The following is a 24,036-nucleotide window of genomic DNA, read 5'->3' as shown; positions in this document are numbered from 1 at the left end:
TTTGGTTTTTTTAATGGTTCATGCTTTTGGCACCCTAGTTAAGAAATCTTTTTTTAACCCAAAGTCTTTAAGAATTTTCTCCTAGAAAGTATATAGTTTCAGATTCTATATTTAGGACTATGATCCTGTGATTTTGAATTAATTTTTTTACATGGCACAAGCATTTTTTAAAAAAATATGGATATGTTTGTTTGTATATATTGAGATGATCATATTTTGGGATAATTTGTCTGTTTATATGATAAATTAACTTGATTGGTTTTCAAATGTTAACACAGCCTGTATTCCCAGAATAAAACTCACTTTTATTGCTATGGTTTGAATGTTTCTGTTCTTCCAAATTTCATGTATTGAAATCTAATTCCTATGGTGATGGTATTTAGAGGTGGATCCTTTAGAAGGTGATTGAATCATGAGGGTGCTGCACTCACGAGTGGAATTAGTGCCCTCATAAGAGACCTGATGGAGCCTGTTTTTACCTCTTCTGCTGTGTGAGGGTATGCCATGTGTGAGGAGTGGGATCCTTACCAGACACCAAACATACTGGGCCCTTGATCTTAGACTTCCTAAACTCCCAAACTGTGAGAAAGAAATTACCCAGTCTAAGGTATTGGTATAGCAGTCCAAATGGACTAGACAGTAATCACGTGTTATCCTTGTTATATATACAATGTAAGATTTAATTTACAAATATTTTGTTGAGCATTTTTGTATCTATTCATGAGACATATTGCTCTGTAGTTTAATTTTTTTCCTTATAATGCCTTTGCCTACATTTGGTAATGCTAGCCTCATGCAATGAGTTTGGAGATATTCCCTCTTTTCGTGCTTTCTGTAAGAGTTTGAATAGAATTAGTGCTATGTATTCCCTAAATGTTTGGTAGAACTTACTATATCAGAGCAGAGTACACTTTTATTTTCCTGTATTGTCTACTTTTCTTTTTGCCTTCCTTTCTCCTTCTTTCCTTCCTTCTTTCTTTCTTTTATTTTATTTTTGTGGCCTGTTCACCTTTCTTCCTTTTGCTATTCCACTGAAACACAGGATAAGAAAATTATGTGTCAGTGATTTTCGATAAAATTAACTGTCCTTCCTTCAAACTTTGAACATAAATTTAAAAATGAGTTAAATGAGAAATTCAACATACCTAAGGGAGAGTTTGGTTAAGTATTAGTTGAATTATGCCATTTAACCTTATTTTCTCAGATTTTTAATGTCCTAACAAGAGAAAATTATTTTATATAGCTATTTGTTGTATCTGCCAGAGCCATTTTCTTCTTTATTGTTTAAAGAACTAAAGGTACTGTCCACATATTTGGTTTTTATTTGAATTGGGCACTGTAATTTATTTTATTTATTTCTTTTGTTTTGTTTTTATTAAATAACTGTGTACATTGATGCATTTATGGGGTTCAGTGTACTGTTTTGATATACAATATGAAATGCTTACATTGAACTGATCTATCACCTCACTTACTTATTTGTTGTGGTAAGACTATACTCTTTTTTTTTTTTTTTGAGACAGAGTCTTAAGCTCTTGCCCTGGGTAGAGTCTCATGGAGTCACAGCTCACAGCAATCTCCAACCCTTGGGCTTAAGTGATTCTCTTGCTTCAGCCTCCCAAGTAGCTGGGACTACAGGTGCCCATCACAAGGCCTGACTATTTTTTGGTTGTAGTTGTTTTTTGGTAGGCCCAGACTGGATTCAAACCCACCAGCTCCAGTGTATGTGGCTGGTGCCTGGCACTGAGCTACAGGTGCCAAGCCAACAATTATACTCTTTTCTTTATAGTTTTGAAATATACCATTATATCATGCACATTAGGTGAGGTTGCCCCAAATACCCTCCCTCCTCTCCTCTCTCTTCTCTTCCCTTCTATTTTCTGGACTATAGTTATGTTTTACCATTCATATGAATGTGTAGGTGATTATATATTGATTTCATAGTAGTATTGAGTACATTGGATACTTTTTTTTTCAATTCTTGAGATACTTTACTAAGAAGAATATGTTCCAGCTCCATCCAGGTAAACATAAAAGATGTGAAGTCTCCATCTTTTTTATAGCTGCATAGTATTCCATGGTGTACATATACTACCATTTGTTAATCCATTCCTGGGTTGATGTGCACTTGGGCTGTTTTCATGTCTTGGCAATTATGAATTGGGCTGCAACAAACATTCTGGTCCAAATGTCTTTGTTATAAAATGATTTTTGATCATCTAAGTATGATCTGTTCCTAGTAGAGGAATTGCAGGAGTGAATGGTAGGTCTATTTTTAGTTCTGTGAGTATTCTTCAAACTTCTTTCCAAAAAGGTCATATAAACTTGCATTCTCACCAGCAGTATAGAAGTGTTCCATTCTCTCCATATCCACACCAGCATCTGTAGTTTGGGGATTTTGTGATGTGGGCTAATCTTAATGGAGTTAGATGATATCTCAAAGTGGTTTTGATTTACATTTCTCTGATGATTAAAGATGATGAGCATTTTTTCATGTGTTTGTAGGCCATGCGCCTGTCTTCCTCAGAGAAGCTTCTGTTCAAGTCTCTTGCTCACTTAGAAATGGGGTTATTTGTTCTTTTCTGATTGATTACTTTGAGTTCTCTATGGATTCTAGTTATCAGACCTTTGTCAGAAGCATAACCTGCAAAAATATTCTCCCATTCTGAAGGTTGTCTGCTTTACTTACTGTGCTCTTGGCTATGCAAAAGCTTTTTAGTTTGATCAGATCCCAGTAATGCATTTTTGGTGTTGCTTCAATTGCCTGGGTAGGGGGGTCCTCCTCATAAAATATTTTCCAAGGCCGATTTCTTCAAGTGTTTTCCCTGCACTCTCTCCTAGTATTTTTAGAGTTTCATGTCTTAAGTTTAAATCTTTTATCCAGTGAGAATCAATTTTTGTTAATGGTGAAAGGTATGGGTCCAGCTTCAGGCTTCTACAGAACTCCAGCCAGTTCACACAGCACCATTTATTAAATAAGGAGTCTTTCCTCCACTGAATGTTTTCGATAGGCTTGTCAAAGATCAAATGACAATAAGTAGCTGGGTTCATCTCTTGTTTCTCTATTCTGTTCCATACATCTCTCTCTCTGTTTTTGTGCCAGTACCAGGCTATTCTGATCACTACAGATTTATAGTATAGCCTGAAGTCTGATAATGTGATACGTTCTGATTTGTTTTTATTTCTGAGTAATGTATTGGCTATTCGAGGTTTTTTCTGATTCCACATAAAACGAAGCACTTTCCCAAGCTCTTTAAAATATGACAATGGTGCTTTAATAGGGATTGCATTTAATCTGTAGATTGTTTTGGGTAGTATGGACATTTTGACAATGTTGATTCTTCCCAGCTGTGAGCATGGTATGTTTTTCCATTTGTTAACATCTTCAGCTATTTCTTTTCTCAGAGTTTTATAATTCTCTTTCTAGAGATATTTCATGTCCTTTGTTAGGTAAATTCCCAGATAGTTCTTCTTCTTTGGCACTTCTGTAAGAGGAATGGAGTAATTGACTGTATTTTCAGCTTGACTATTGTTGGTATATATAAAAGCTACTGATTTCTAAGTATTGATTTTGTATCCTGAGATGCTGCTGTATTCCTTGATTGCTTCTAAGAGTTTTGTAGTTGAGTGCCTAGGATTTTCCAGGTATAGGATCAGTGAAGAGTGAGAGTTTGATCTCTCACTGATTATCAGTGAAGAGTGAGAGTTTGATCTCCTCCCTGATTATCAGTGAAGAGTGAGAGTTTGATCTCTTCTGACCCTATTTGAATACCCTTGATCGCCTTCTCTTGCCTGATTGTGATGGCAAAGACTTCCATTACTATGTTGACTAGCAGTGGAGACAAAGGGCATCCTTGTCTAGTTCCAGACCTGAGTGGAAATGTTCTCAACTTTACTCTATTCAATATAATATTGGCTGTGGGTTTGCTGTAGATGGCCTCTATCAGTTTAAGAAATGTCCCATCTGTGCCTATTTTCTTAAGTGTTCTGATCGTGAAAGGATGCTGGATATTATCAAAAGCTTTTTCTGCATCAATTGAGAGAATCATATGGTCTTTGTTTTTTATTTTATTTATGTGATGTGTTATAATTATAGATTTGCATATGTTGAACCAACCCTGTACCCCTGGAATAAAACCAACTTGATCACGGTGTATGATTTTTTCTGTCCATTTATTTGATGTGCTAGAAAGGAAGAAGTTAAAGATACTTAAACAGGGACTAAAATGACCAATGGGTCAACTTTGCCTGGTGCCATCCCAGATTTTCCACTACTTACCCCTACTTTTTGGGGTAAGCACATTGAGGAAGCCTGGAGTAGACTACCCCACACAAATAAACAGGCATGTGTTTTTATATAAAATAATGTTATCTATTTATCAGGAAGGATTGGTGTGATGTGAAGGTGATTAATTCACAGTAGCCCAGGCAGTGTTTCTCTTTGACTCTCAGTGTGTAAAGCAAATCAGAGATCGACTACAAAGTTTCTCTTTATTTCATTTGAGTTTTCAAAACATTATAAACAGTTTGCCAGTGGTGTTTTCCAGATTTTTAAATGAGCATATATTTATTATGCTTCATACATAATTAAACGAAAAAACTTCAATAATTCAGATGCCATTTTAAAATTTTCTAATACATGTGAAAAATTCCCCTTTCTTTTTATATTTTTTACATTGCATTTATTCTTTCAATGAATTGTAAGGGATAAACTCCCCCGGAGACAAAAGAAATGGACGCCTTGCTCATGCCATCGTCCTCACTTTATCTGAAAGCGGTTTACTGTGCCAGCATTCCTCTAGCGTGACTTACTAAGTTTTAAACTGTTCATCGTTTCTTTTTTACAAGCTTTATCAAGGCCATTTATTATTCAGTAATTCTATAAACATGTAGCATATACTATAAACCACAATAATTCAGACATCAACATTGGTGACCCTATCATTCTGCTTGAAATTCTTTTGACAACATGGATATAATAATTTATTTATTAAGTATAACATTTCAGTACCTAGACTGTAGGCAGTGAGCAAACTAAATTAAGGAAAAAAGATTCAAGTTTTTTTCTGTGTAGCATAATGCATGAGAGTAAATCATTTTGTCTTACTTTTTATTTTTTGTGACAGAGTCTCACTCTGTTGTCCTGGGTTGAGTGCTGTGGTGTCATCATAGTCACAGCAACCTCAAATTCTTGGGCTCAAGAGATTCCCTTGCCTCAGCCTCCCCAGTAGTTGAGACTATAGGTATCTGCCACAACATCCAACTAATTTTTCTATTTTTGGTAGAAACGGGGTCTTGCTCTTGCTCAGGCTGGTCTTGAACTCCTGAGCTCAAATGATCTACACACCTCAGCTTCCCAGAGTGTTGGAATTACAGGCCCGAGCTACTGCACCTGGCCAATTTTGTCTTACTTACATAAGTGCCAAAGTTGTAGAGTCATTTGGGAAACATGATTAAGAAGTTGGAATAAAGGTTTTTTTGGTTTTTTTTTAGAGACAGAGTCATTTTGTCGCCCTCAGTAGAGTGCAGCGGCATCATAGCTCACAGCAACCTCCAGCTCTTGGGCTTAGGCGATTCTCTTGCCTCAGCCTCCTGAGTAGCTGGGACTATAGGCGCCTGCCACAACACCCGGCTATTTTTTGTTGCAGTTCAGTCAGGGCCAGGTTTGAACCTGCCACTCTCAGTATATGGGGCCGGTGCCCTACTCACTGAGCCCCAGGTGCTGCCCAGAATAAAGATTTTTATGGAAAAATGTGAAGTGATGAGACCAAACATTTTTCCCAGTGCTGGAAACTATTATAGTGTCTGGGAATAAACAGTGGTAGAACCATCTGGAAGGAAGAGAGAACTTGTGGTAGAATCATCTGGAGGGAAGAGAGGTAAAGCAGCAAATAAATAATTTCTGTAGCCCGTGAGGGCTTACCGTTTAGAATGAGATCCAGCATCTTTGTCTTTGCTGGGGCCCAAATAAGAGAAAATAGTTTTTGCACCACAGGGTAGGAAAGGTACACAGGGTTCCCTTAAGTGGGGAAGGAAGCCCAGGGAGGGTGAACTCTCCTGCGCCGGCCACGGGGCCCTGCAAGCTGGGTACATTCCCACGCACATGATCCTGTTTCATATGCACCACATACCCTGTGAGTAGAGTTTTAAGATCCCCATGTTACAGATAACCGAGAGGCTGAGATATTTGCTTTAGATCACATACTCCTTGCAGCAGAACTAAGGTCAATTCTACATCTCTTGGGCTCCAAGACTACTTGTCCCCCCATATGCAAACTTGAGTTCAGGTGGATGGAATAATACCATTCAAAACCATTAATCTTGAGTTTAGGATTATTTAGGTAGCTTCTTGACTGAAAGTAAGAAAAAAAAATTACACTGGTGACTTTCAAACCTCTTCTTTTTGGAGAAGAACCTAATTTTCAAACAGATGTTTAGATAGAATCCCAACTGAAACAGAGCAGAACAGACCAGTCCTGTTAGAGCTGAGTCACTCACTGACTCACCTCGTTAACCCCCTCAGGAATTTACCCTTCAGTAATGAAGCCCCACGTGTGTGTATTACCATGGCATTATACAGGAGACCATGCACCAGGCTTAGAGAAGCAGACACCGGTTCTTGAGGAAGTCGCGGGGAGCGAGACAGCTTCCCAGCCCGCAAGGAGATGTTTTACTGCCCAGAGACAATCAAGCAGCTGCATGCGTTAATGAATTAAGATCAGTTGGTCACTGGTTCGCAAGCAGGTGTTATACATTGGACGTTCGTGGTGCAGCTGGGTGGGAGTTGAGCCTGGGGAGAAATAGCAGGTAGGGATCCTTAAGTACGTAGCTCCAGTACGCGGCCCCCTCACCTGTTGTATAATGCTTCAATAACAGGCCACAACAGAGGGTGCTCAGGGCTCTCCCTGCACCTGTGAGCAGCTCACCTCTTACAGGCATTTGTACCTTCAATCCGTGGTCCCGGCTGTTTTTATGCCTGTGGTGACAGGGTGCCCACAGCAGGACATAGTGGTGATGCGGATGGGACAGTGGACGAACACCGACAGTATTAGGCTAAAACAAGGTCAGATCCAGTTGCTTTGGATCTTAGCAAGTTTGAATTTTGTCACCTTGAGAAATCTCAGCTATCCATTTGGAAGACTTGACATTGGCCATCAAGTCTGACAATAGGGAATATGGGGGGCATAGTTATTAGAGGCAGGAGTTCAAGAGGGAATTTGTAGGGCTAAGTCCCGTGAATACACAGGAAGAGGACTGTTCCAAAATTTTCATATTGAGGTCAACAGCTTTTAACTTTGTAAATCTTAGGCCAGTTTGTTATAGACTTCTGGCATATAATGTACATTATACAGTTGCTAATGAGTGATATCCCTTCACCCCAACCACCAGGACTAAGAAAATCAAAAGTTATAATTGAGTCCTTACAACAGTCATAAATTTGGATCCCTTCCTTGGCGTAACAGAGTAAGCAGCCAATGTGGAGAGAATATAACTTTGTTTTGTTATTGTAGCAGGCCCCCAGGTGGAGCTGGAAAGACACCCAAGGCTACTGTGCACTGTAATGCGGAAAGTGCTGACCTGGAGGGAGGAAGAAGGAAGCCTGCTCATTAAGAAAATATTTCCTTTCCCAGAGTGAGTTCAGGCAGTACTGATCCCTGCACCCCTTCATGTTCTGCCTGTCCTTGAGAGAGGTACATGTACTACTCTAACAAGTTCCATAATTAAATAGAATAAGTGGAAATGTCTGCAGCTGACACACACAAGGGACTACTGCAAAAGACCCATGTGTACCCTGGGCCACTGATGTCAGAGGGTCAGGGATCTTTCTTCACCCCACCTTCTGCTCTCTGGGGAACGTGTAGGCGGGGTTAGGGGAGGACCAACATTTCTGTTAAACACCACAGGCACAAGGCATCGAGCCCACAGTGCTTTGGGGGTCCACGGAAATGTTTTAATTTCTTTCAAAATCAGAAAAAAAATTTTAGGTAAAAGAAAAGGTTTTTTGTAAATAATATATTTATCTTTGTACCACCTAAGTGTTAGCAAACTGCAAGGAAGTTTTGGCCTAGGTCCAGTTGCTCACCGTACAAACATCCAATTATTGAGACGAAGATGCTAAGGAAAAAAGGAATTTTATTACCAAAGACATCCGTCAGGAACACTGGGAATCTCGTCTCAAATCTGTCTTCCTGACTAAAGGGGGTCATGGTTTCTTTCTTTTTGGGGGGGGGGTGGGTTTAAACATGTCACCTCCAGTATATGGGGCTGGTGCCCGACTCCTTTGAGCCACAGGCGCCACCCAGGTCATGGGTTTTTTAAGGAGGGGCCACTGTGCACTTGAAAGTAACAAAGGGCCATGTGCCTTGAGGGCAGGTGTGTGTGTGTGTGGGTGTGTGGGGGGGTGAGTCTTGGCCTCAGGAAGTTTGCCCCGGGCTTTCAGAATCTCTTCTACTTTTCTTTCTGAAATTCTGTCATTTCTGAGAAACAACTTAAAATATCACCAAACTTCTAAATAAACACCTCCAAACACTTCTAATATTAAATATCGAAATGTGAACTGTACACATAGTTAAGAAATATTAATTAAAAACAACTATGGTAATTATATACCCAATTATTTGAGTTCAGGATTGAGAGTGGCCAGAACCTCTCCTGGCAGCAAGGGGGGGACCCCACCCTGCACAGGACACCAGCCTATCTCAGCACACTCACAGCCACCCACCATTGGGGGTGGGACCAGTTCGCCATGCCAATGAATTTACCATGCAGAGCTTTTGGATGTAGGAGGAAACTGGAGTACCCAGATAAAACCCATGCACACATGGGGAGAATGTGCAAACGCCAAATAGGTTTTTTTTTTCCTTCTCATCAACATGGTAACAAAATGAGATTATTCAAGCACCTGCCAAATACGCTAATATTTAGGAGCCAATGAACACAATGCCTACAACTTCTTTGTAAATGGATCAGAATATATATATGATACACACACATAATGAGAAAATAATAAGGTAAATATGGTTAAATGTTAACTGATGAATCTTAGTAAAAGTTTTATGGGAATTCTTTGAGCTATTCTTGCAACTTTTCTGTAAATGTAATATATTCCAATAGAAAAAGTAAAAAAAAAAAGAGACTATTCAAACTTAATCCAGTAAGTATTGCCCAGTGAAGACCCTACCACTGACACGCTGATTCTACAGATGTTCAACATCTATATGCCAAGGGAAGTGATTTTGTATTAACTGGAACCATGGACATTGAACAAACCAGTTAGCCGATGTGAACATATCTGCACTTATAGATTCACTATTTATGGGGACTTCCTAATAAAAATCATAAAAAATATCAAGTTACAGCCACAGGACTGAATAGCTGAAAAACCAACTTTCAGGATGAGTTTAGCCAAATCTTTGATTTGTGCTTATTCTCATTGTTAAAATTCATTTTTAATTCATTGGTATTAATGCTTGGGCATTATTCCATAGCAGGTATGAAACACGTTTTATTTATTTTTAATTTAATTTATTTTTTGAGATAGAGTCTCACTCTGTCTCCCTGGGTAGAGTGCCGTGATGTCATAGCTCACAGTAACCTTAAACTCTTCAGCTCAAGTAAAGCCTCTTGCTTCAGCCTTCCTAGAAGCTGTGACTACAGGTGCCAACCACAATACCTGGCTAGTTTTTCTATTTTTAGTAGATATGGGGTCTCCCTCTTGTTCAGGCTCATCTCAAACACCTGAGCTCAAGTAATCCAACTTGTGTTGGCCTCCCAGATTTCTGGGATTACAGGTGTGAGACACCACACCTGGCCTATGAAATATGTTTTATAGCAAATCCTATATTCTCTTATAGGTTTCCTCCAAATAGAACCTGAGATAAAGGCTTGCATGCAGGTAGTTTATTTTGGGAAGTAATTGCGAGGTATAGGAGAGAGGCACTGGGCAGAGTGAAACAGAGAAGGATGAAAGTCAACCCAGGAATGTATTCTCAAGTCCATCACCACTGTGGCATCTAGACTTAATCCTACTAGTGACCTTTTGTGAAGCCATAGAATGCACCACAGCATTGTCTTTCCAATGGATGGAGGAGGGAGTATTTATTCACAGTCTACCACCCATTTGCCCAAGGGTTGCCCCATGAAGTGTTAACTTTCTCGGTCCTTGGGGATTGCTCCTGTGTCAGAATGGCCAAGCAGACTCCTGCTGGCACCCTGCAGCCACAGAGAAGTCCTAGGACAGAAGCCAGAGATGCAGGTTCAGCTGAGGTGAGGTGCAGGCAGGTTACACTGCACACAGCTGACTGTCATAGCAATGGGGTGGTTTAAAGGAGAAATTGAGGAAAATGCGAAGGGAACACAAGACAAGATGCATCTATGAACAGCAGTATCACGAGCTGACCCATTCACAGGAAGTGATTTGACGCAAGTTCAAAAGTATGACATAGTGTAACAATTATTTTACATTTTAAATTTATTCATCATACATTCTTATCATCATAATAATTAATTATGCAATTTTCATTGTATGGCAAATACTGCCCTAAGCATTACTATTATTATTTCATTTAATTCTCAAAATAATCCCAGGGTGGGGGTTGCCATATATTCATGGTTTTCAACCAGGGGTGATTGCCCTGCAGGAGACATGTGGCCACATCTAGAGACAACTTTCGGCTGTCGGGATTAGAGGGGATGCTACTGGTGTGCAGGGAGTACAGCTCAGAGACACTGCTGCACATCCTATGACACATAGGAGAAAGAATTACCCAGCCCAAAATGTGAATAGTGCCGGGTGAGGCGGAAAACCCTGGCCTGTCTTCCTCCTCATTTTATAGTTAAAGAAACTGGGGCTAAATGAGATTAAGTAAATTTCCTCGGATCAGAAAGTTAGTAGGCAATGGAGTTGGGATGCAAATTTTGGTCTGACTCTACAGCCACTGCATGCTACAACCACACTGTATTACCACCCACCACAAAGAAAAGAGAAGCGCATTTAAAAGATCATTTGTGGGCTTGGCACCCGTAGCTCCGTGGTTAGGGTGCTGGCCACATGCACCGGGACTGGTGGGTTCCAACCCCATCAGGGCCTGCTGAAACAATAACAAAAGAAAAAAAATAGCTGGGCATTGTGGCGGGCACCTGTAGTCCCAGCTACTTGGGAGGAGTTTGAGGTTGCTGTGAGCTGTGATGTCACAGTACTCTACCAAGAGCACCACAGTGAGACTCTGTCTCAAAAAAGAAAAAATAAGTAAAAAGTCATATGTGGAAGGCACAATGTGAGTTGTATGTCACTTTTTTTTTTTTTTTGAGACAGTCTCATTATGTCACCCTTGGTATAGTGCTGTGGTGTCACAGTTCATAGCAACTTTAAACTCTTGGGCTTAAGTAATTCTCTTGCCTCAGCCTCCCGAGTGCCTGGGACTACAGGTGCCCCCCACAGTGCCTGCCCATTCTTCTGTTGCAGTTGTCATTGTTGTTTAGCAGGCCCAGGCTGGGTCGAGCCCACCTGCCTGTAGGTGGCAGGCACCGTAACTAATATCACTTACTGTAGTAGTCATAGCCGAGGGTTTAAAAGTGCAGGTAATGATTGGAAATCATTGGTATTTCTGATTTTATAACATATATCTATTAGAAAATCGAAAGGATTTGACTGAAGTCACATGTATTCTCAGCCTTTCTCATCACTCTGTCATGCTATGACATCAATGCAAGTCCCATGGAAAGGAATGCAGTATGGGGGTGTGGTAAGTTTAGAAAAAATGGGATAAAACTGCTCATATTCAGGGAAAAAGCACAGATTTTCAAATCTAGATTCCTTGTCCAGATTTTTTAGCTGTTCCCTCCTTTTTTAGCATAGCAGTTTATGATCACCACAACTTTTAGACTCTTCATTTTCAAAGAAATGTATTATCATTCATTAGAGTTGCTAACCCGAAGCAAGTCCAAGGCTGGCCAGCTCTCACACTTGCCAGCAGTCAAGGTTAATGGTTTCCCAAGAGAACTTGGTAAAAGGGTATTCTGATACAGAATAAACAAGGCAGAGCATGTCATAGTACACAGGATTTGGACCTTTTCCCTCCAATAGGGGATAGATCTAAAATACGGCAGATCACCTATGTGGACAGAGGAGAATAGGAGACAAGTGGATCTAGGGTAGGCTTTGTTGGTGGACAGACTTGAACTGGAATCCCAGCTCCGCCATAAAAACTTGGGTGATTGACTTAGTTTTCCTAAGCTTTTATTTCCTCATCTGCAAAAGTAAGCCTGACATATGTAGGTATTCAATAAACATTAGCTATTAATTATATTTATTCGATTTTAGGGCCTCAAGAACAGAAAGATGAATCAATCATATCCTTCAACTCACTGTACGTGATGTTCATGGATCGGTGCAAGTTATACACTGACTGTGTTGCCTTCCGCCTTCTCTTTCCCCGTCCCTCCTCACATTGCCGTTCTCTTCCCTTATATGGTGCTCAATCTGTTACGTCTGTTGTATATTCTTAGATAATGTTTACTTGAAAAAAATGAGTACATATCCATATATGGGTGTCTCTAAGGTTTTGAAAATTAATATGGGATATTTTGCCATAGTACAGACCTGGTTTTTTTCTTTTTTCTTCATTCAACACAATGGGTTTAAGACCTATTCATGTTGTTGCGTGTATCTCTAGTCGTTATTCCTAAATGTTAGCCTAGTCTTCCGCTCAGTGTGTCTACCACATTTTACCTACCCAGAGCTGCTTCTGAGAGGCACGTAGGCTGCCTCCCACTACCTTCCACCCCAGTCGCACTTTGATGAGCAGCCTGCATGTGTGCCCTTCTCACCTCAACACAAGCCTTTCAAAAGCTCCAGAGCAGCACTGAATAAGGATCTATACACATTTATGAGGAAAGAATCTTTGAAACCTGGGAATGACAGACAAAATTGTCATTATTTATAGAAGACATGATGATCTACATATAAATTCAATGAAATAAAAAGACAAACTTAAACGGGAGTCAAGTAATTCAGCAGGCTTGAGAAACAATATCAAATTTACAAAAACCAGTCTCCTGTGTCTACATTAATAATTACCAATTACTAGTAATTACCAATCATGAAATATAAAGAAGATATAGCTCACAATAGTAACAAAAAGTATAAACTTTTCAAAAGTTAACTGAAATAACACATGAGACTTCTATAATATTTTTTAAAAAACTCTATTAAAGGATGCAAGAAGAAACTTGAATGAAAGGAAAAATCTAACACTGTAAAGATGAAAGTTCTTCCCAAATAGGTTTATATATTCAATACAATGCCATTGAAATTTAAGCAGAATTTTAAAAGCAACTTGACAAACTTACTTTGAAATTTATATGTTATAATAAGGTTTGTGAATACATAGATCAATTGGAAAAAAAATCAGAGTAAAGACTTGTCCCACCAGATTTTACAGAAATAATAAAAAGTGGCAAAGTCTTTATATAGAAAAGACATATACTAGGAGAGTAGAAGTGGAAGGCACGGCCAGATGTGTGTATATATGAGACTCTGGCATTTGCTGGAGGCGGCTCCACAAACTGTGAGAGAAAGTATATACTATTAATATTTAACAGATGAGGCTAAGGAAAAATGGCTCAGTATAAGGAGATGAAGTTGAACCCTTATCTCACACTCTGTACAGACAGACTTAAGCATGTTCATGTGTGTAACCCCCTGAAGTATATAAGATATTGAATGTGAATGATAAACTTATAAAGTTAATAAAAGAATGTGTCATATAGGGCGGCATCTGTGGCTCAAAGGAGTGGGGTCCTGGCCCCATATGCTGGAGGTGGTGGGTTCGAACCCAGCCCCAGCCAAAAACTGCAAAAAAAAAAAAAAAAAAAAAAAAAAAAGAAAGAAAGAAAGAAAGAAAAGAGTATGTCATATAATATCCTTGTCCTTGTAAACTTAGGGGAGGGAAAATTTTATTTTAAAAAGACCCCCAAAGCACAAACCATAAAATTAAAATTACTGGATTTAAGAACATCAAAATTCAGGGTTTTGGTTGGATAAAGTATTTCGTAGCCAAATTAACAACTGCTAGATTAGAAGTGAACATTTGCAATATTTAAGAAAAAAGTTTCTTCCAAATGACAAAGAAAAAGATAAGAACCTCAATTTTTAAAATGGGCAATGGATGTAAACAGGTAACTCACAAAATGGAAACCCCCAAATTATCATATATATATGATATATGATATATATTATATATACACACATGAATGAAGAGGCTTACCCACATGAGTGATCAGAAACTACAAACTTAAATAATAAGTTTGATGCCAAACACATAACATACAAGGCTGAAAAAAACCTGGACAGTTGGATAATGCCAAATATAGGGGGTGGGGAGGGCTGGAAGGAAAGGGCCACGTGCTGCCGCCCCGCCCCCCCACCGCCACGTGCCCCTCTCTGCTCATGCGCCAGGCTCCGCGGCATTTTCAGCCCCTGCACAGTCAGAGGAGGCTGGGCACCCACTACCACCTCCAAGTCACAACGTCGCCGTCTGCAGCCAAAGGGAAGATACCTTACTTGAGACTTTGCAGCTTTTGAAGTCACGCTGGGCTCCCGGGCACCATGAGGGGACGGGCCCGCGTGAGGGCACGAGGCATCGCCCGCAGCCCCAGTGCCGCGGAAGTGGGGCGCGCCCCGGTCTCTGTCTCGGTCTCGCCGTCGCCGCTGGTGTGTACAGTGCTCAGCTGCCGCAGTGTCGTCCTCTCCCACCTCTCCCTCCGCCCTGCCGTGCCTTCTCTGCATGCTGTCACATCCTCTCCTTTCCAAGGCTGCTTACTTTTTTCCTCCAGGGCTCTTACTTGAGTTAGATAGTAATGTGGGTGTACTAGTGAATGGAGTCGTGGCAAGTGTGTCGTTCTTTTCTACTTTCTGAGATTTAATTATTCAATTCATTGTAAAATTTCTTGATAAAACGTTATGTACTTTCATGTCATTACAGAGAGTATAAACTAATATGCGATTTGTCTTGCTAATTAGTAAATAAAAATAAGCGATGTCAGACACAGGTTTGGTTTAGAATCAACTACTGTTTCTTGAGCAACCAGTAGTGGTGGGGCACCTTGTTGAACTTAGGAAACCAGAGATTTGACCTGCAAATAAGCAAATTTGGAGTGCGGTACAACTGCATATATTTTTGGAATTTCGAGCAGTCTCGAGAAGAGATTCGAATGAGTAGTTTGTGGTCGTTATGCCTTAATTGTCATGAAATAGTTTTCCCTTGACATTGCTCAGTTTTTAGTAAGCCAAGATGTGGTAAAAGAAGAAGTTACAGTGAAAAAAGTCGTTATAGTGAAGAGAGAAAATACTGATTCCCCCTGCCTATTTTGTGAACGAATTTTGGTCCGGTTTATTCCAGGAGAGTCATCACCTGAGCTGGTGACCCAGGTCCTCTGGGCTTAATTTCTTGTTGTGTGCATGAGCCATGTAAGCAAGAGGTCCCTGTGCATCTGTCCCTGTCCCCTCTGATGAGCTCTCTGAGCACAGGATCGTATCTCTTTACACCCCCAGAATCTAACACGGTGTTAGGCTTACAGTCAGTACTAACATCAGAGTTTGACGAGTGGGGAAAACTATCACTTGTCCTAATCCTTTTCTCCAGCATTGCACTTTCTTCTCATTGCTCAAGAGTTCACCTGTTAACATTTTGTTTTTCTAGTCCATAGTAATCTAATGATGTAGTATTGTTCTTGTGATAATTTTTTGGTTTGTGAATTACCATCTTAAATTCAAACAAAATTTTTCCCCCAATCTAGCCTCCACCTGTTGCTCTCAGTGACAATGAATCCACCTCTAGCAGTGGCTTTGTGGAAACGAGCAGTAGCTCACTGAACTGTAAGTGCAACCCTGTTCCATTTAGTTCTGTTCAATCTAAACAGAGCAAGAGTGACACTCTTGGCCAGGCAGGGTGGCTCATGCCTGTAATCCTAGCACTCTGGGAGGCTGAGGTGGGTGGATGGGCTGAGCTCAGGAATTGGAGAGCAGCTTGAGCAACAGCAAGACCCCTGTCTCTTAAAAAAAAAAAACCAAACAAACAAAAATAGCATGATGTTGTGCTGAGCCCCTGAGAGGCTAAGGCAAGAGGATTGTTTGAGCCCAAGAGTGAGTTTGAAGTTACTATGAGCTGTGGTGCCCCAGGACACTACCAAGGGCGACAAAGTAAGACTGTCTCAAAAAAAAAAAAAAAAAAGGGACACTATTAAGCCCCCCAGCAGGCTCACTTCTTGTGCATTCTCAGATTCCTTTCTTTGAAGAGTCCCATTTGTCATGTTTCTTGGGTTTGGGACTCTCCAATACAGTGTCAGCTGTTACATATCCTGGCAGTGCTTGGTACAAATGGGAATTCGTAGACATGAAGAAGCCAGTTCTGGGCAGTGGCTGTGGCTCAAGGAGTAGAGCGCTGGCCCCATATACCAGGGGTGGTGGGTTCAAACCCGGCCCCAGCCAAAAACTGCAAAAAAAAAAAAAAAAAAAAAAAAAGAAGAAGAAGCCAGTTCTCTGTTTCTTTCTGGTCACTGAAGAATTTTGAAAAAATATTTTAAAAATCTTTGTAATATTGGCTGAGCACCTGTAGCACATACAGCACCAGCCACATACACCGAGGGTGGTAGGTTTGAACCTGGCCCTGGCCAGCTAAAAACAACAATGACAACTACAACAAAAAAATAGCCAGGCACCTGTAGTCTCAACTACTTGAGAGGCTGAAGCAAGAGAATCGCTTAAGCCCAAGAGTTTGAGGTTGCTGTGAGCCGTGACACTACGACACTCTACCAAGGGCGACATAGTGAGACTCTGCGTCAACAACAACAACAAATCTTTCTAACATGTAATTACCAGTGCCATCAGCTTGTAGGGATGGTAGAAATCTGGCAGACGTGCTCTCTTCTTTCCCACCTGTGATAGTCATCACCATATGATGGTATCTCTCTTCCCTGCAAAGCGAGATTTGGTCTCAGGATCTCTGTCAATGTGCTACTCCACGTAGCCACTATCTCACTGGGTAAACTGGGATGCTCAATGCATAAGTTCACTGGGCTGCTGTACCAATGTAGCCCAGAAGTGGCTTAAATAACAGAAATTTATTTTCTCACAATCCTGAACGCTCGAAGTTTTAGGTGAGGTGTCAGTGAGTTGGTTTCTTCTAAAGCCTTGGCTTAGATGGTGGACTCCTCCTTGTGTTCACATAATCTTCCTCTGTGCATTTCTTAATTCCTCTGCTTACAGTGTCAGTCATATTGGATTAGGGACAACTTTAATGACTTCACTTTAACCACCTCTTTAAAGATCCTCTCTCCAAATAAGATCACATTCAGCGGTACTTGGGGTTAAGACTTCAACATATGAATGGGGGGGGGCACAATTTAGCCAGTAACCCCAAGTAAAACCAGTCAGCCATCTCCCATGTTCTAATCACAAAGTTAAGTGATTGGTTTCTCATAAATATGTGAGCTCTTAGGTTTTCCCAGACTCTGGGGATTTGGACCCTGCACCCATCTTGTGCCTGACTCTACTGTTCCTCTCTAGGGGTTTTTAGCCCTATTTAATGTGCAAAAGAAAGTCAGCATCTCCTATGTTCTTTTAAACAGGAAATACTCATTTGGAAACAGATTTTAATTTCATATTTTTAGAAGCTACAGTAATATTTTCAAGGTGAAAAGACTGGCTTTCATTTTCCTGGGACATGATCTAGAATAAAAACTTATGATAGTGTTCTGGGCAATTTTCTGGGCACCTTTTTTGCTGGGAAAGATGAAAGATTCTGCTTCTTTCTGAAGTCAGATAGAAATGAGTCTGTGACTCTTCAGAGTGTTACACAAGAGCTAATAGGGGGAGAGCTGCCCTCTGTAAATAAGTGTGGGGTGGGACATGGGGAGATTGGTAGTAAGAAGAGAAAGTCTACAGCATTGGAAGAGTGAGGACTAACTCAAAAACTGCTATTTCTAACAAAACAAATTTCTTCATAATTTCCATTCTTTAGGCTGAAGATTTATGTATATTCATGAATGTTTTTACAACATGGGCATGTTTTATTAAATATCCCAAATTTTCATTATAAGTGCATTTTTGATATAGTAGTTGTAAACAATATTACTAGAATGAAATATGAGCTATTGCTGCACTTTCCTCATGTTTTAGGTAAAAATGATGCATGTTCTGGAGACGATGGAAATACTTTCACAAAAAGAGACGTGACAATCAAACGGAACTTCATGGATTTGGGTATCTGTACCAGAGAGAAGTTGGCACATGTGAAAGATTGTAAAACAGGTATCCAGTCTTCATGTTAACTACTTTTCTTTCTTTCTTTTTTTTGAGACAGAGTGTCAAGCTGTTGCCCTGGGTCAAGTGCTGTGGCATCACAGCTCACAGTAACCTCCAACTCCTGGGCTCAAGCGATTCTCCTGCCTCCACCTCCGAAGTGTCTATAGGCACCTGCCACAACACCCGGCTATTTTTTGGTTGTAGCCATCATTGTTGTTTAGCCGTGTTAACTACATTTTTAATGTTACCAAATCGTGCTTAAGGAATTACAATTTCTAGGTATAAAATAAACAAGTTCATGGTTCACTGCATATTTATTAAACATCTGCTATGTTCAAGGCTTTGTTAGACACTTCCCATGGGGCATCTATTTTTTATTAGTAGAGATAATAGCATCTTCCCCAAACTGTATTTCATTTTTTAAACTATTTTTTACTTTGGAAAAGATTTTCTCCTTATACCTGGGGTGGGAATTAAGAAGATGCTTCTTCTATTTCCCAACCTTTTTACCCTATGTGGAGAATAATAACCTTTCTGGATTTGAGCTGTAAAGAGAAAGATGTGGCCTATTGGGGGAATTCTTTATCCAGATTCCAGGCTCACCTTTAGAATAGCATGCACAATTGTAGGTATCTGTATTTTCTGGGAAATTGGTCTGTTGTTTTCATTGGATTTTTAAAAGGTGTTGTAGTTCCCTCGCAGAACCCACCGATGCAGATGAGTGTTTTCTTCAGACTTTTTAAACACCAGGCAGCTGGGTGAGAAATCAGTATATTAACCAGTATACACACTGGACGCCCACAGACAAAGCAAAAGTTTCACAGAGCAGTGCCGACCCTTGGTACATCCCAGGCGCCCTATTCTGTTGCATTCTGGCCTTTTCATTAAACATGTGATTCAACTCAGTTTCATAACTGCAGCACAAATGGGGCCCAGGTGCAGTTTGAAAACACTAATGTAGACAATCTCCAAGGATCGTGCCAGCTCTGACATTCTAGGTTGACTCCTTTTATCCATTTATTAAACATGGGAATAGCTGAAAATGATGTCATTTCCTCAGTATTTGGGAGCACAAAAGAAAGCTGCTACTTCACTACAACAGCACAGTGAGGTCTTGTGCGGAGCAGATGTCTCTCCTGGGTTGAAACTGAGGAAATAGGAAGACACTGGTGACACCTCTTCCTTCTCCCCACCTCAGGGGCTCACCTTCCCACTTCCTCTGTGAGAAAAGCCACCCAGTGCTATTTGATATCATAAAACTATAGGAAGTGAAAAGTACTCCGAGAGTCTGCCCTGGGGAATGCTTATGTCATCCTGAGCACTCACCAAGTCTGTTGCTACCATCTCTGGTCTCCTCCTGTAGACTTTTAAGGTGTGAATAAAAATTTCTGTAGGGGGCTAGAATTCCTGGAAGTACACATGGCCTCCATGTGCCTGCAGAAAATAAAAGCCCAGAGGCCCTGTCTGTCTCCACACAGGAAGAGTGCAGTGCCTTCCTCGTTCTTCTCAACCTCTGAGAGGCTTCTCTGGGCTTGTATAGTGGTCTCACCACTGGACTGTTCAGAATTTTTAAAAGTATTGATTAACTATTGGCTGTCTGGATTTCCCAGAGGGTAGGGGTTGTGTTTTTGGTAAAAATCAGGCAAGTTCTTTATAATAGGAGAACAGCATTATTTCAGAGCAACGTCTGAAAACATTACTGCAACCTGCTGATTTGAATTGAGAGAATGGGAGCTGGGAGGAGGCTCTGGAAGGCTCCTAGGGTAGCTGGTTTCCCATGCTTCTGTCTCCCAAGGACAAGAACCTGATATTCACAGAGAGTATGATTGTCTGCTCCTAATGTTCTTACGGGGCCTGCTTCACACATGATCCTGTCTTAACTCCCAACATGTTATGACGATGAGCCTGCAAGTCTTAGAGTTTATCTTATGTCCCTGAACAAAAGTCTTTGCTTTACAGCAACTACCGTACAGATGCAAATAAGTTTTTAAATGAAGTGATTATTATCAACATGGTGTGATTTATTTATTTATTGGTAAAAATCTGTTTTGTTTGTTTGTTTGTTTGTTTTTTGTCTTCCTTAGGCTCTAGTGGAATACCTGTGAAACTGGTTACAAATCTCTTTAGTTTAGATTTGCCCCAGGACTGGAAGCTGTACCAGTACCATGTGACATATACTCCAGATTTAGCATCCAGAAGGCTGAGAATTGCTATGTTGTACAGTCACAGTGAATTATCCAACAAAGCAAAAGCATTCGATGGTGCCATCCTTTTTCTCTCAGAAAAGCTAGAAAAAAAGGTATCTTGTGGTTAATGTTCCACTCTGTGTTTGTGATTATATATAGACCTGTCTATTGATATAGGAGAACATATATGTTTAAAAGATTGTTGGAACAAATGTTTGAGTCCTGTCCTCTTGCCTGTTCCCTGGCCTGAGAGCCAAAAGACTTCTTAATTAAGATGCCACCAGTCATTGCTTTTCGAGTTAAGGAGCTGATGATTTGAGCTGATGATTTGACATTTTAAAAATAAGAGCCATAAGTATCCTTCAAATAGGCATCTTTTAAAAACTTCTCCTCAGCCATGGCACTCTACCAAGGGACTCTGTCTCAATTAAAAGAAAAACAAGACAAAATAAAACAAAACTTATCCTCAAATAGGCAAGACTTGAAGAAACACCATTTGGCCCGTGGCTTCAGAACTTTACATCTGTCTCTTTTTGTGCTCCTGCACAACTTTTCCTATGTATCCAAAGGATTTTATATCAGTCTGCAATTCTAGAACTGTTATTTCTTTTCTGACTGGTTCTGCCATGAAATAAGAGTTACTTATGGCAATTTAAAAAGTATTTTTTAAATGTTACTATTGGCATTGGCAATTGGATGTTTCATATTCTTTTATCCATTATTTTTACACTATCAATGTTTTTAATCTTAAAGGTACTGGCATTGATGTTATCACATACTTTGTTCTAAAACAATATTAATATTACTATAAGGAAAGCCCCATTTTCTGTATGAAAAATTAAAACGGAGCATTGGATTAGAACTTCATGCTTCTATCCTTTGAGACACTTAGTCTTTTTATTCAACATTTTGAACAGTATGAGACCAGTAGCATAGTTCTAAATTTTGAACTGTTGGGCACATCACTCTGGATTTTCTCAGGACATGTGTCTCTGAGCACTCTTGGGGCCTTTATTCTTTCATGAGACCCTGAGATTTGCAAGAGCTACTTGAGTGGTGATTTCATCTGGATATGGGGCTTTAAAATCATACCATGTGGCTACATTGAATGGGTTGGAAAATCTGGATCTGTACTTTTAGAAACATTTTTATTATTCTCTGTAAGTCCTTACACATCCTTCAATATTTTGTCCTGTGACCAGATGTGGATAGCATGGTAATATGGCTTCCCATACTTAAATGACATATTTCAAGTGTACTATTATCATTAAAGATCATTTTGTTTTGTGGATACATTTGTAGTAATACTTTAGAAATTTAGATGTGTTAAAGTTATTATATGCCACCCTGGAGTGGTCCAGCTTACTTCAGTTGTGAAGAATGGAGAAATTTTACTCTGCTGATGTGAGGAGTAAGTTAACATTACTTATTTCTTATCCAAAACGAGTGTGTGATGTGTGCCAAACACCTTTTTGATTCTAGGGATAAAGTTTACTGAGGAGGCAGGTTAGAAAATAGACTCTAAAAGCTTGGAAAGGATGAAGTACATAAATGCCTGTTAATTAACTGACTCCTAATTCCTTATCCTTCTGAAAAATCTCTGATCACTGATTGAAATTTATTGCCTGATTTGTGCATTCTTTTGTTTCAAAAACCTGTACTGTGTCCTGTCTGCTCTAAGAAGTTTTTTAATTGGGGAGCTGTTACAGAAACCTACTTATGCATTCATTATATTGCTAGAACATTGCTCCAGGTTATAAGAATCCTAGGATTTCACTAGAAAATTCCACTAGGGGTGTCCAAACCTTTTTTATTCTCTGCCACACATTGGAAGAATAAGAGTTGCCTTGGACCACAAATTAAATACACAAAACTAGCGAAAGCTGATTAGCAAAAAGAAAAAGTTCTGTGGATAATTTTCATGATCTCTGATACCACAGATAGGCAAAAAAACTCCCACAGGGCGCAGGTTGGACACCCCGATGTAGACCTTCCACAATTTATGAAATCAGATTTTCTGTCTCTTCTAACTTACGCCACTTTCTCTTCTTTCTCCCCATGTTTATTTTCCCTCTTGCCTGTCACGTCTCTGCTGCTTTCTTTCTGCTCTTCTATATTATGAGAAAACTTTTCCTCTGGAATCCATGAAGTTGGGACAGGCAGGGTAGCCCACTAATAGGCTTCTGGGCATCCCTAAACCCTCTGAAAATGGGTACATGCTGTACACTGTTGTGGTATATACTGTGCAAAATTTTCTTGACATAATGTAACTCGTATCCAACTCTCAAAGTAATTCAGGACCCATCACCTCCCTATCCCTTAAAAAGCTCAAGAACCACTGCCCTAGAATTTTCTTTGAATCAGATCTTTGAACCATGAGTCTGACTTGGATTCTCCATTAAGCAGTTAGAGAGTAAAGAGTTGTGGTGCTTTTTTAGAATTAACAAGATACAGAGGAAGGAACCCCCTGAACATCATGTAATGATGAGGTTACTGCTCGGATGCTGACGCCTGCTGTTTTGTTTGTTAATGCACGTAGATTGTGACGGCTTTATACTGTATATTCTGCACTCCTGGGGACAGTTTGTGGCGTGTGTATTAAGTGCCTCTTTTCCCAGGTCACAGAATTATCAAGTGAGACTCGCAGAGGTGAGACTGTGAAGATGACTGTCACCCTGACGAGTGAGCTGCCGGCCAGCTCCCCAGTGTGCATCCAGGTCTTCAACATGATCTTCAGGAAGTAAGGCCCTGGGCAGGCAGCGTGACTGTGGGCTAGGGAGACCTTCAGCCTGAAGCACGTGTGTTCAAATATCGGCCATTTGTAAGCAGCGTGCCGGCCACAGTGTCATCTTCAGGGCTGCTTTTCTCGTCCTTCTATGTACTTGAGTGATAACGTGCAGCACAGTTCAACACAGCCTCTTGGTGGCACAAACTGTGGCTGTCTAGTATTAACCCAAGTCGAGAGGGGCACATTCACCGCCTCTCACTGCAGCAGGGAGGGCCCTTTTCCCTTTTTTATTTTCCTGTGGCCTTCCCTCCTTGCCCCTTTCCTCCAGACTTTGGAAAGTGCCCCATGTTTGGCTTTGCTTCTTTTTCTCCTGGCTGATTTGGGATGTGGAAGACATCGCCCTGTCTTCCTGCCTTGGCTCCCCCCTCAGCCTTTTCCCCTCCCCACGAGTTCACGGTTGTGGCCACGTTTTTCAGAGTTCTTCAGACTGGTCCAAAGATCACATGCTCCAAATTCATCCTGGGGACAGAGCAGAACTCCATGAAATGCAGGTTTTCTGGCCCCTCACTGCTCTGAGTTAGGAAATGATTTCATGGGCAGGGGCTGAAAATGCACATTTTAAGGGTACACTGAGGCCCAAGGGCATGTGCACTCAGGTACACTGAGTCCCGAGGGCATGTGCACTTGGGTACACTGAGCCCTGAGGGCATGTGCATTCAGGTACACTGAGCCCCGGGGGTGTGTGCACTTGGGTACACTGAGCCCTGAGGCGTGTGGGCTCAGGTACACTGAGGCCCAAGGGCATGTGCACTCAGGTA

At 40.6% G+C, this 24,036-nt stretch overlaps 1 protein-coding gene across 1 annotated transcript in view; it reads left to right on the top strand.

The window, feature by feature from the left end:
• The first annotated feature begins 14,608 nt into the window (after nucleotides 1-14,608).
• The window catches only part of PIWIL4 (piwi like RNA-mediated gene silencing 4), a 58,447-nt gene continuing 49,019 nt past the window's right edge, over nucleotides 14,609-24,036 (top strand). Inside the window, exons 1-5 of the mRNA XM_003780812.3 lie at nucleotides 14,609-14,713; nucleotides 15,799-15,877; nucleotides 18,179-18,310; nucleotides 20,389-20,603; nucleotides 23,109-23,230. Coding sequence (XP_003780860.1) covers nucleotides 14,609-14,713; nucleotides 15,799-15,877; nucleotides 18,179-18,310; nucleotides 20,389-20,603; nucleotides 23,109-23,230 — 653 coding nt within the window. The remainder of the gene's footprint in view (nucleotides 14,714-15,798; nucleotides 15,878-18,178; nucleotides 18,311-20,388; nucleotides 20,604-23,108; nucleotides 23,231-24,036) is intronic.

The sequence above is a fragment of the Otolemur garnettii genome, unplaced genomic scaffold (assembly GCF_000181295.1).
Source record: "Otolemur garnettii isolate 467f Iridium unplaced genomic scaffold, OtoGar3 scaffold00001, whole genome shotgun sequence".
Lineage (NCBI taxonomy): Eukaryota > Metazoa > Chordata > Mammalia > Primates > Galagidae > Otolemur > Otolemur garnettii.
This window is presented reverse-complemented; position numbering and strand designations above follow the sequence as displayed.